The following is a 12,479-nucleotide window of genomic DNA, read 5'->3' on the forward strand; positions in this document are numbered from 1 at the left end:
ATTGGACCCTACCCAAGCATTTCCTTGGGCCCCGCTCAACACTCCCTTGCATGCAATCACTCCCTCCGCTACTACACCAAAAATATCTATTTGCCACACTGACTGCAGATTAGGGGAAGACCGTCAGTCAGTCCTGCACCGTGACATTGAGAGGTCCTCTCCCCTGTAACCATCCCCAGAGTCCCTTTCTCCCCTCATTCACTAAACCATACCCAGGGCCGGCCGAAGACTTAACGCCGCCTGGGGCGAAGTTTAAAACGCCGCCCCCCCCCGCCGACGCCGGGGGGGGCAAAGTTTAAAACGCCCAAAAGCCCCCCACCCCCCGCCAACGCCAGGGGGGCGAAGTTTAAAACGACGCCGCCGCGACCCCCCCCCCGCGCCGACGCCGGGGGGGGGTTTTAAACTTCGCCAACGCCATAATCTACGATCCCCCCCCCGGTACTTACCTTTAAACAGTCCTGCGGCGAGTCTACCTGCTCTGCCACGGTGCCGGAAATTGACGTCACTTCTGGCGCTCTGCATTACAAGCCGGCACCGGGACCAAACAGGGAGACTCGCCGCAGAGGAGAGAGAGAGAGGGGCGCCGAGCGGGTAAGCGAAAACCACTCGGTGCCCCTCTCTCTCTCTCCCCTCCGCTTCAAAAAAAAAAAACAAAAAAAAAAAAATGCTTGGGGCGGCAAAGTGCCGCCCCTTCTAAAGTGCCGCCTGGGGCAATTGCCCCAGTCTGCCCCATTATAGGGCCGGCCCTGACCATACCGCTCTTTTACTTACACCCTGTAGTTCAGGTATAGCTCAAATAAACAACATATGGAAAGAGCACATGCAACTGAATAAGAGTAAAAAAAAACTGTATTTGCAGGTATACATAAATAATGTATGGAAACTTAGCCGATACAGATCAACAGAATTTGACACACTATATGACATCCAAACAACTATAAATCATTCTTTTTTATCACATTATTAAAATCCCAGAAATCAAAAAAGTCACAAAACTTTTAGCCATTAATGCAACACAACCATCTTGGCACTGCATCACCAAATGAACACCTCATCACAGATAACAAAATGCATACAGCTGCATATAACTAAGCTGAGTAGCACTTGGTCTGTGAAACCAAAGGGAAATAGCGTCCTCTATAATAAAATCAAGAATTGAGTTTCACAAACTCTGAACCAACATCTAACTTTTAATAATATATTCAGATTGAAATAAGAGTAAATAACACAAAACCTTTACTTTTCCTCTCACTGATTTCTAGGCCTAGAAAGTTTTGTCCTCTGAAGTGACCACAAAATCTGGATAAATAAAAATTACAAAGTTCTATTTAACCCTCTACAGCAAGTAAAGTGCCAGGAAACAGATGACCAAACACATATCAGGACAGGGTCTGCCACACTGACACCCAAATACATACCCCAGGGAAGGCTCTGCTGCCACATGGACCCCCACATCAGGATGGGATAACCTACTAATATTATTAATTATATACTACTACTACTAGTATAAAAATGCTTTCCACATTGCTCTGTTGTTTGTGTGTATTGCCCCTTGTGTATTTGTGCCCCCCCAGCCACCCTCCTTTGTGTATTTTTGCTATACACCCTTGTGTATTGATTTATCTGATGCCCCCAGCCAGCCCCCCTCCCTTGTGTATTGATTTATTTGATGCCCCCAGCCAGCCCCCCTCCCTTGTGTATTGATTTATTTGATGCCCCCAGCCAGCCCCCTTCCCTTGTGTATTGATTTATTTGATGCCCCCAGCCAGCCCCCCTCCCTTGTGTATTGGTTTATTTGATGCCCCCAGCCAGCCCCCCTCCCCAGCCTGCCAGCCACCATCTTTTTGTATTTAATTTTCTCAAGGCAGCCCCCCCCCTTGTTAATGTCCCTCCTTCAGTAAAGCTTTTGTTAATGTGCCTCCTCCAGTGAGATCTGGCGTACTTACTCTAGTGCATTACTTCTAATAACACAAATCTTAAATAACGGCATTTTTAACAAAATACCCAAACATATTTAATGGGGGTTCTCCTTCTAAATTGAAATGACATTTGAAGACCCTTCTGCTTATCAACTATTTTTTTAAATGAAATAATTACTTTTTTGAAGGTCTTCGTTTTTCCGCTGCTCTTGCTCTTCTACCGCATGCTCCCTGTCACAGCATCTGTTCCGTAAGTGCCCGCCCCCTTGAGCATCTTCAAAGGGGCGGGACGAAGAGCCTCAATGATCGGCATGCCGGCAAGCCATTAAGTGGTCGGCGGCTGACAGTTTCAAAGCGCTGTAAAACCGCTTCGGTTTTACAGCCGCTTTGAAACTGTCAGCCGCATCGGCTGCAATTTCGGCTCAATGTGCCGGCACACCGGGAAATGTCCCGGTCAATTGGGGGGGCATACTGGGGGGCACAGCATAATGTAGGGGGGGCCATGGCCCCCTCTGGCCCCCCCTGCCGACGCCACTGCCATTTCCGGCGCCCAGCATTACAAGCCGGCACCGAGACCCGGCAGGGAGACTCCCAGAAGGACTGCTGAAAGGTAAGTACAAAGGGGGGGAGTAAGGGTAGATAATAGGGAGGGAGGGAGAATAAGGGTAGATAATAGGGAGGGAGAATAAGGGTAGATAATAGGGAGGGAGACTAAGGGTAGATAATAGGGAGGGAGGGAGGAATGGAGAGGAAGGGTAAATAATGGGGGGGGCAACATTTTAAACTTCACCCCAGGCAGCATTATGCCTTGGGCCGACCCTGCTCACATACACGTACACATTCATGTTAACACACAAACACCTACGCATCCATACTCCCTCCTTTACCCTCTCACCTGCTCAATGTAGATAGGTAGGGATTTATTTGTGTCTGTAAGCACTTTAAATGTGTCTCTCTTCAAATGACTAGAGTTTAATTTCCTATTTAATTATGCAATAAGGAATTACATCAAGCAGTGAGAGGTACCAAAATAAATCAGATAACCTTGTACATATTCTCCAAGGGGCATTCAGGGAATGGATCTTGTTTGGAATGCAATTGAATCACTCTACAACTAAATTTGCTGATAATTTAATACTCACAATCACATAAATATGTGCCAAAACCTCTACCTTAAATCATATTCACAAAGTACTTTGAGTTGTGATTTCTTGGAGGCATGCGCTCGAAAATCCTCTCCATTTTGAAAGTATTGTATGCACTATAGTATGATATACATTAAGGTGACTACTAGATTATCTCAAAATTGAATGTATAAATGTACCAATTAAATTGTAATTAGCTAATCTAGTGTGGAAGTTCAACATACACAATAGATTATTGCAATCTAACTATATTGTGCAAGGGGCTAGGAGGAGCCCTAAGGTTTCCAGCGTCCAAGGCAAATTATGTTTCTATTGCCTTGCTTTCTAAGAAAGAAACGAAGCCAGAGTTAGTGTGACTGCCAATGTCATATGCATATATGCTTAATTAGTGGCTATGTAGGGTTTAGCAGCATCCAACTCTGGGTCTAGAGCAAAGCCAAATCTACATTAAGGTACCCACAATCCTCATGATTACCCTTGCATTGTATATTTGTAACTCCAGTACTGGTGGAGCAACTGGTACAATATGCTTGTAATTAGGAGTGCATTGGATTTACAGTTCCAGTTTGATATCTGAATATTGGGTCTTTAATGTATTGTCTTTAAATCTGGTAGGGATTACCAAATAGTTCTTTAGTAGTTTCCTAGAACTCCAGCTTTGAAGTAGTTTATATAATATCACCAACAGTATATAAATGCCTGTTGCATCACAGCAGTGATAGTTGCACCATTGTTAAGCTGTACAACAAATGTGTTCTGGAATAGGTTTATTGTTTCCATTTGTCTAAAATATGGATGGGGCAGAGGAAACAGTGTGTCATAATTAGCAAACGTTACTTGTACAAAATAAAAGCATGATATGATACCAAATAATATCAGTGTCCTTGGTTGCTTTTCCAGGAAATGTTTGAGAGGATGCACATTTGGTTTTGATTCATTTATGAAGGGGTTAATGATTCATAACAGGTGTGAGTAATGGCAAACATACAATATAATGTTAATGCTATCAGAAATTGGTTCTTTTACAAGGTCAATAATTGCAAAGGGATTTATACAAAGTTCTCTACAATATCCTGGGATCTGATGTTATGTCGGTCTTCTCATTGTTGTTCTGTTAGTGTTGAGCCGCAGCAAATGGATCTGATTTACCAGTTTTCAAACTTTAGAATGCCTATTTGCAATAGCCTGCAGCTACATGTGCTCGTTGGTATGGATTTGGCACCACTTTCTTTAATTGATAGTATATTGATCCATTTTATGTCCTGATTCCGTCCTTTATCGTGTATCCTGCAATACATCATACTGCTGTTAAACTGTTGCTGTTTTTTTGCGGTGGCAAAATACTGTTTGTATGGTCTTCAGAACTCTTTTATTGTCCTTTATTCTTTGTCAAGTCAACATTTTTCTACCTAACCCACTTAAGATATGATGACTATACTGTCTTCCCGCAATCATCTATTGTTATAATCTGTTTGTCCTATATGTCTGATTCTTCACCGCCTCCCTTCTCTCATACCATGCTTTACCCATCAAGCACCATATAATTCTTACTGTATCCCATTATTGTTGTAATTTCACCTTCACTATCCTCTCAGCTTCAGACCAGATCTTCCCTCTGTTCTTAATACCTCCTAATTTCATTCTTTAAGGAGGATTTAGATATCTACCCTGCCAAATATGAAGTCGTACGCTTCCCATGAAGACACAGATATGGAATTTGCCAGATCAAAAAGGAACTTGTATATCTACCTAAAATATGACCCTTCTTCTTTAACTACCTATTTAATGATAACATTGTAGTGGCTATTCATATGCAAAAGACAAAAGAGCTTTGGTATTTCATGTACATGCCATAGGAAAAGGCTGTTTTCTGCCTGTGTAATTTGTTTCTCAAATGGAAATTGATTACCTTCATAAGAAATATTGGCAGATACCAAAGACCGCAATGGAAGAAGCTGCTAAAATCCCTGTGACACATGTTGAATTTGCGGATCAAAAAGAAGATCAGTGTGACATTTTACCAGTATGTCTTGCATTTAATATGATGATGGTTCTTTTAAAGTGTTGGTTATATTTGGTCAAACCAAAGAACTCATCAATCAATACGGTTTATCATGGTTGGGGTTTGTTGTAAAGCTGTCAAAACACTCTCTGGAATCGTAAATCCCTGCATGTTGTAAGATGTCATTATGTCAGCGCAAATATGAAGAGAGAAGGTTGTTGATTTTGATGAGCCTACGGAGCTTTGTCATGCATTGGATAGTCTTCACATTGAAGCAAGGACCTGCAAGTCATGTCATGCTACATGAAAGGTGATTGAGTGATAAAGTCTAGACTGAATAACAATGCAGGTCGTCTATTCATCTTCTAATGTTATCTATGAAGTAGGTTGGTTAAACACTTATTTTGCCATGTTCTACCTTTTAAAAACGAGCACAACCCATTGTGGAAAGAGTGGATATACTGATTGAGTCATTTGTAAATTTACTGGAGAGTTCCCAGGTATGATTACATCAATTCCGATTTTTAACAAACTGTTCTAATATCAGTTGTCCTGGAAGCTCTGGATCAAACTAAGCCAATTTTATTCATGACACAATTTCAGTTACAATGCACTAGTAAAAAGAGCACACATTTAATTTAAATCCTATAGAGCAGTAATAGATACACAATAAAGCAGCAAATTACCTCCAGCTGCCTTAAACTTGAAGATATACCATGCCAATTAACTTTCAAGAATCTGCCTATTCGCTCTGTTAAAAGGGCAGTGGAGTAGAAGTAGCCCAAGAAGGGCAGTGATCTTTTAGGCTAGATTTCCACTTGTTTTTTTTTTGCTAAAACGCCAATAGCGCCACCTGGCGTTTTTTTAGTGAAAAACAGCTGCAGCCAGATGTTAGCTGTTCTTCAATAGGAAATCGCAAAATGCCATATCCACTTGGCGTTTTTCTGTTTGGCGTTTTTTCAGTCCTCTTTGGCGTTTTTCTGCTTTTTTGGGCTCTGTGGCAGTTTTTCAAAATCGCAGCATGTTGACACTGGCGTTTTTTGCAAGAAATCTTGGCGTTTTTCTCCAATAGAAGTCTATGGGAGAGAAAAAACGCCATGAAAAAGCCATGTGGGTTTATTGCCTTGGCGTTTTTTATGGCGTTTTTTCCACAGTTACAATGCAGAGGATGGACCCAGTATCTGTGTGTCCTACGAGAAATAGGCTGAAAACAAACTGTTTCACACAAAACAAAGTCCTGGACTTGTTCATATTGAATTTTACACCATTTGGAACAAACATGCCATTACAAACAAACATACGCGACCGGATCCTGCGTGCCAAAAGCAACAGCAAACAATTTGCACCATCATTTGGGGCCAATCTTCCCAGAGGAGCAGACATTCGGAATAAAGCACGCCTTACAAACCACAGAAAAGAGACAAAAGGGTCTACCAAGTAAATGACATCAGGAGAGGGCAGATACTTGCCATTTATCCCAATCCCTTTTAGCTGGGTGAAACTTCTAACTTGTAAAGGCTGGAAAAACTGCCTAAGGTCAAAAAAAGCAATTTCCACAGAAAGGCTAAAACGCCAGAAAAAACTCCAGAAAAAACGCCAAAACGCAGGTAAATGCAGTGGCAGTTTTCTTGGCGTTTTTCCTGGCGTTTTTCATCAAGAAAAAAACGCAGGACAAAAACCCAAGTGGAAACCTAGCCTAAATGACATAAGTGCGGCCGGCTGCTGCATATACACGCATGAGAGTTCGTGCATTACATTTGCAAGCACACGTTGTGTGTGGCCTGGAAGATCCAGCCGGCAGCCACCCAGTCTGCTGCTGGAGTATCAGCTCAGGTGAGTGTGGGGTGTCGTCGGCCAGTGTGTTGGATTGCCAGTCGTGGCATGAGTCTGAGCATTTATTTGTGCGTATTATCGGAATTTTGAGAGACTTGCTTAAAAAGAAAAATGTGAAAAAATGGATTATTAAATCTATTAATACTGGTATATTATCAATTACTGGATTTAACTCCCACCAAGTACACGCCTCCTAATAGGTAGCACCATTTATTCTTGATCAGGGGCATGTGTTCATGTGCGTCCAATGTTTCCTCCCAAGAAGCAGATTTCATCCCCCATGCATTTTTATTCAGTCATCAACTGTTGCTAACAATGTGTCCCTGACTTCAATAGTTTCTGAAAATTAACTTGAATGGAGCTAACAAAATACCAATTGACTATATTAGTCCTTTAATATAGCTTCTTGACTGGTTTCATGTATAATTTACTAATGACAATCTACTGATGGAATTACTGAAGAAAAGCAAAAAACAATTAGAGTGTTGCAGTGATGAAAATCCACTGCTAGAAATTAAATAAATAGTGCTGTTTAAAAAATGTGAAAACAACTTGAAAGTCATAATGTTATTAAATAAGGAAGAGCCTGCCGGGGTATGATGTCTCCGCACCCGTGTAAGAATAGAACATGTGCAGGCAGGTCATGAGAGCTGCCTTTAACTCCTGCTTGCTGACCAGGCAGCAGGAGATGGCCTCTGTACACACCAAGTGAAGAAAGATGACGTTAGCTGGTGTTAGGAATGGCTCTGCCTGCCATCCTTGAAGGTAGAGGGCTCTGTCCATATTAACAATCCAGTGCACAGGGTCCACGGGACTGAATGATGCTATCATAGGACACCTGCCGCAGATAAACCTACCAAACCATGTGGGCAGCTTGGTGGTATCAGCCTGCTCCAGGTCCCATTGTGATGGTAAATTGTAGGGATCGGGCACGTTGTTCTGGCCGCTGCTGGTTGGTTCATTGTCTTCTGGCTGTTTATTCAAAAAACGAGCCAGAAACCGCTTCAAACAACTCTCAAACAACTCTTCAGTCAACGGATGTCAAACGAAGCATCTACAGGGTAAAGTGGAGTTTGGATACTATATAATATAGACACCTTTTTCACAAATCAAATCAACGGGGGAACATTGTCAAGGATACTTTCTTTTTCCCATGTGTGTAAAATACAAGGCTGTCCTTGATCACCTTTAATGCACTGAAAGTGCATTGAACTCTTAGCCCAGTATATTGACTTGACCTAAAAATTGTTAAGCTCAAAGAGTGCCATGACCATTGACATCACCACAAAGCAGATATAGAGTCTGAGAATCTGGTAAAACAGTTTTTAACAGTTTCTAACATGTTAGTTGGTACCTAGGAATGTATCTTTTCACATTACCCAGAGGAAACTTCTATTTCTCTTTCATACCTTATTTGCGTGTTATGTAGATCATTAAACAGAACAAACACTATATCCCCTTCTCTGACCTGATAAGTGACTCATTTTAAGTTGGTGACTCAGTCCAAGTTGGTGTGTTACTTATGAAACACTGGCAGCCACCAAGCCCGCAGTCAAAATCCCCATAAATTCAGGGCTACGACTGCATCTTCTCTCTGCCTTGGTGCCACGCTGTGCAGTACAGTCACGCATCAGCAGGCCTAGAGGTCCCCTCTCTGGCTATGTAATTATATTAGCTTTTGCCCCGTCAGACCTCAAAAAGTTCATCCTGACTGTCAGCTCAAAAACAGATGCCCTATTCATGCCGCATGATTAGCAAGCCATTAATCACTAGCTTGACATTCATTCCCTCTGACACCTAGGCATCATCTGGAGAAGACGCACTGGCTCCTAAGCACAGTTTGCAGATCAGTGCTGTCCTCAGCTCACTACAACAACCAAAATCTCTGATTTAATACTGCAATGAACCCATCAAACCTCCAAAGCAAAGCTCCTACAGAATCCTGGCCAAGTCTGTCTTTTTCAACTTACTCTGTGGCACGGCACCAACTTCTGTAACCTTATCCTGTGTTCACCCTCCTCATGTGTCACCAGACCTCATTGTGTCCTCCAATGGGACCATCATATGGAGATAAGACACAATGCTGCATTTATAACACGGACATGCTCCTAGCTTCCATGGTAGAGCATTGGCGATCCTGGCCTTGCTTGCTGATCCCATTGATTACTATACCATAGCTGATTGTCTGGTTTTTACTTCTGGCATGACAGTGCCCTGGTTTGCCCTTTGTACTGTAGTGATTCTGATTATCTGGACTCTGACCTCTTGGTGTTTCGAATCATCCTTTGGTTTTGTGCTATTGTTCCTCAGACATCGTTGCCATCTGCTCATTCTTACCTGCCTGCTCTACAGACCGCTGTTTTGAGCCTGTTCTGAGACTCAATGCTTCTTCCAGTTGTGTCTATGGATGACGCCAAAAGAAAAGTCTATAGCAGACAGCCGCCTGCAACTCAACACATCAAGTCTCTAGCCGAGTACTTAGCCCTATCCTGTCCCTGCACATGGACTCCTACTCCTGGGCACCCGCATCCCTGAAACTTATCTTTAGTTGTTACATTTTAAAAACGTATTTTATTCATGTGAACACTATTTAATATATATATATAATATATGAAACATTGCAACAGAAGGGCTAACTGCAGTGACGTTTCCAACAATGACTATACATCAAGGTCAGACTGGGATTTATTAGGCAGGCATTGTACTTTAAGGCCAGTTGGGGCCAAATTACATGGATATGGGCAAATTCACATGTGTTTTTATACTTTTGCCGCATGCAAAAATAGATGTTCAACTGTGAATGCCCAGTCCAGTAAATACACCTAAAAATTCCAAAAAATAGTCTCCTTTTCTAAATTCCAGGTATAAATAGGATAGCGGAGCTCTTGGCAAACTCCACTTTCCAGCTTACTTCTAATATTGATTCTCCTAGCCATTATGCTCATAATTTTTGCTACTTCTGCGGGCTTTTTTCCTTGATCGTTCATGCAGCTATAACGTTATTAGTTATTCAATATTTTGGAAACTCCTATATACCATGAGGATTTGAATGCTGGGGTTTTTGTAGGCATCCTGCAGTGGCATGTACAAATTGACAAGTTAGAATGTTCAAGCTGAAAGTCAAGTACTTCTGCTTGCTCTTGAAATGTAGTGTTTTGCATTTTCATCTTATACTGAGTGTCAAATTATACCTAGAACACTAAAGTAGCATTGATTTAAGTTAAGACTATCTAAAACACTGAGGCCGCTTCATATTCATCCTAAACAGCAAACTGCAAAATTGTATATAGTAACGTTTCTGACTGCTGGCTTCTGTCCATAATACAATGACACCACTGTTTTTGGACCTGGCAAGGTGCCCCGACACGGCACGTGTATTACAATTATCCCAAACATTCATCATATTAGTCAAAACAATACGTGTAATTGGTCGTATGATTTTCATTTCAGTTAACAAAAAATCAGCTCTATATTGCCTGGTTTACTTATAGTGGAGGTTATAGTTATATACAGTTTATGAAACATATGCTTTCAGATTCTTCCATCAGCATTAACCTTTCTGCAATAAATCTTACTCTGGATATCACACATATAAAATAACTCTATTATTATTCATGTATTCTTAGGTGTTATATCAGCTGCACAGTGTAGGATGAACACATTCATAAAACAGCACATTATTTTGAAAGAATACCGACTATATTGAAAACTTTTTTTTTTGTTTTTTTCCACCAATAGTAGATTTGCAGCAATTTTTTAAATCTGTTTTCCTTATGATTGACATTTTTTATGTATACATAGTTCAATATTGATGATATATGGTATTGATATGTTAATTTATTTAAACTTTGAATGTTCTGTTCATTTCAGAATATTTTCTTGAAAAGTAATTCAATTTTATAGATCTAAATCATTAAAGTGCATCCCAAATGTAAGTGTTAATTTAATAATGCCGATGTAAAAAGATAATATAGGATTAACAACCGGGGCAGGAAAACAAAGTCAATTAGGTTTTCTACTGTGACCATTAAAAGCAAAAATACAGTTAATTTAAAAAAATATAACAATATGCAACATAGGCTAAGAGCAATGATGTCTTACCACTTATTCCAATATGGTATACGGGTTATATATACTATGATAATGAAAATATATAATGGTGTAAATTGTATGTATGTGTGACAGTCTGTTAAATGTGCGACATATATAATACATGCATTTAACACAGGATAATAACACTCTGTTTGTTAAAGTTTATGGCCCAATTGCTTAGTTTTGTTTTATACCAGGAAGACTTCTTCCATGATATGAGTCTTCTAGATAACCTGTGTGTTCTATAGTAACCTAGAAAGAAAGCCTGGATCTTATAGATAAATGGAGAAGACTGGAGCTCCTGACTCCCCCCAAGGGGACCGCAGCCCTCCCTCCCTCCCCACGGGATTCCTTTCCTCTCTCCAGCCGTAACATTACCGGCACCATCCACAGAACCAGCAAACAAGCCGCTGCCAGTTTCTATGGCTGAGCATCTGAACAACCCCCATCCTACATGCAAATAATAACTGCCCTGTTACACAGAAATCATACCCAGCTGCATTCTAACATGCTACATGTATGTAGAACCACACGCTCTATGTATACATGGATATAGACACAGTGTCTACCCTCCTATTTATCCCCCTCAGAGGGTAAATCTTTAATGCTTTACTCACACAAACTTGCAAATTCTGTTCCACCCCACCGTATGGTCTCTCTCTATATATAATTATTCGAGTTCTATATCTCCGAATAGACAAGTCGGTTGCCTTACGTTTCTGGCTGGAGTAGCCCGGGTAGTACCCATAGTATCCTGTGATCCTTAAGATCCTGTCTTCAATCGTTGCCACCCCGTTGGGGGCCACCTTGACATCCATACAGAGATGGGAGATGTAGTTATGCCCGGCACAGTTGCCCCCGGTGTGTTCTGCAATGTTCTCAGTGACCCCGCTGTCCCTGGTGCTGATCTCTCTGTCTCCGGACTGTCCTGATCCCGCAGCTCTTCGGGTCCTGATCGATTCCAGCGGCCTCTGCTCTCTAAGGTTCAGCTTTAGTAGAGTGTTCTGCGCGCTGCTGATACCTTCCACAACTCCGATCTACGGCTGTCCTATATACAGAGTCAGCTCCCCAAGTTCTGCCCCTGCTCAGCTCTCTACTGCCCCTCCAGCTTGGTTATGTCTCCCTCCGCTATTCGTTCCGGTCCTGATGCCGTCCTTGCTGCAGCTCCGCCACCGATCCCGTCTGTGTAGGACGCCTTCACATCTCCGCATAACCCCCTTGCAAGCCTCTGTCACTCACAAGGAGAGAACTTCTGGCTGCAGGTGTGAGCATCACCACCAGAGGGCGCTCTACCTGCGTACCACTGTCACAGCCAGAGCTATGGGGTAGAACCGGTTCCGCATTCATACCCAGGATCTAGAGACCGTTCCTAAAGGATAAACACGTGACTGTGTGTACACTAACACTACACTATAAACATCGCATCGCTTTCTACAAGTATTTAAACAGACATGACACATGCATTAACAAGCTTTCTTCATCCCCCAC

The 12,479-nt window shown here is 41.8% G+C and overlaps 1 protein-coding gene across 2 annotated transcripts in view; it reads right to left on the minus strand.

Annotated features, from left to right (window-relative positions):
• Nucleotides 1-12,058, minus strand: part of SLC35F4 (solute carrier family 35 member F4) — a 63,624-nt gene extending 51,566 nt beyond the window's left edge. For both annotated transcript variants that reach the window (XM_053475622.1, XM_053475621.1), the window contains exon 1: nt 11,707-12,058. In XM_053475622.1, the coding sequence (XP_053331597.1) occupies nt 11,707-11,809 (103 nt within the window). In that variant the 5' untranslated portion in view covers nt 11,810-12,058. The remainder of the gene's footprint in view (nt 1-11,706) is intronic.
• Nucleotides 12,059-12,479: the final 421 nt, after the last annotated feature.

Source organism: Spea bombifrons, chromosome 9 (genome assembly GCF_027358695.1).
Source record: "Spea bombifrons isolate aSpeBom1 chromosome 9, aSpeBom1.2.pri, whole genome shotgun sequence".
Classification (NCBI taxonomy): Eukaryota; Metazoa; Chordata; class Amphibia; order Anura; family Pelobatidae; genus Spea; species Spea bombifrons.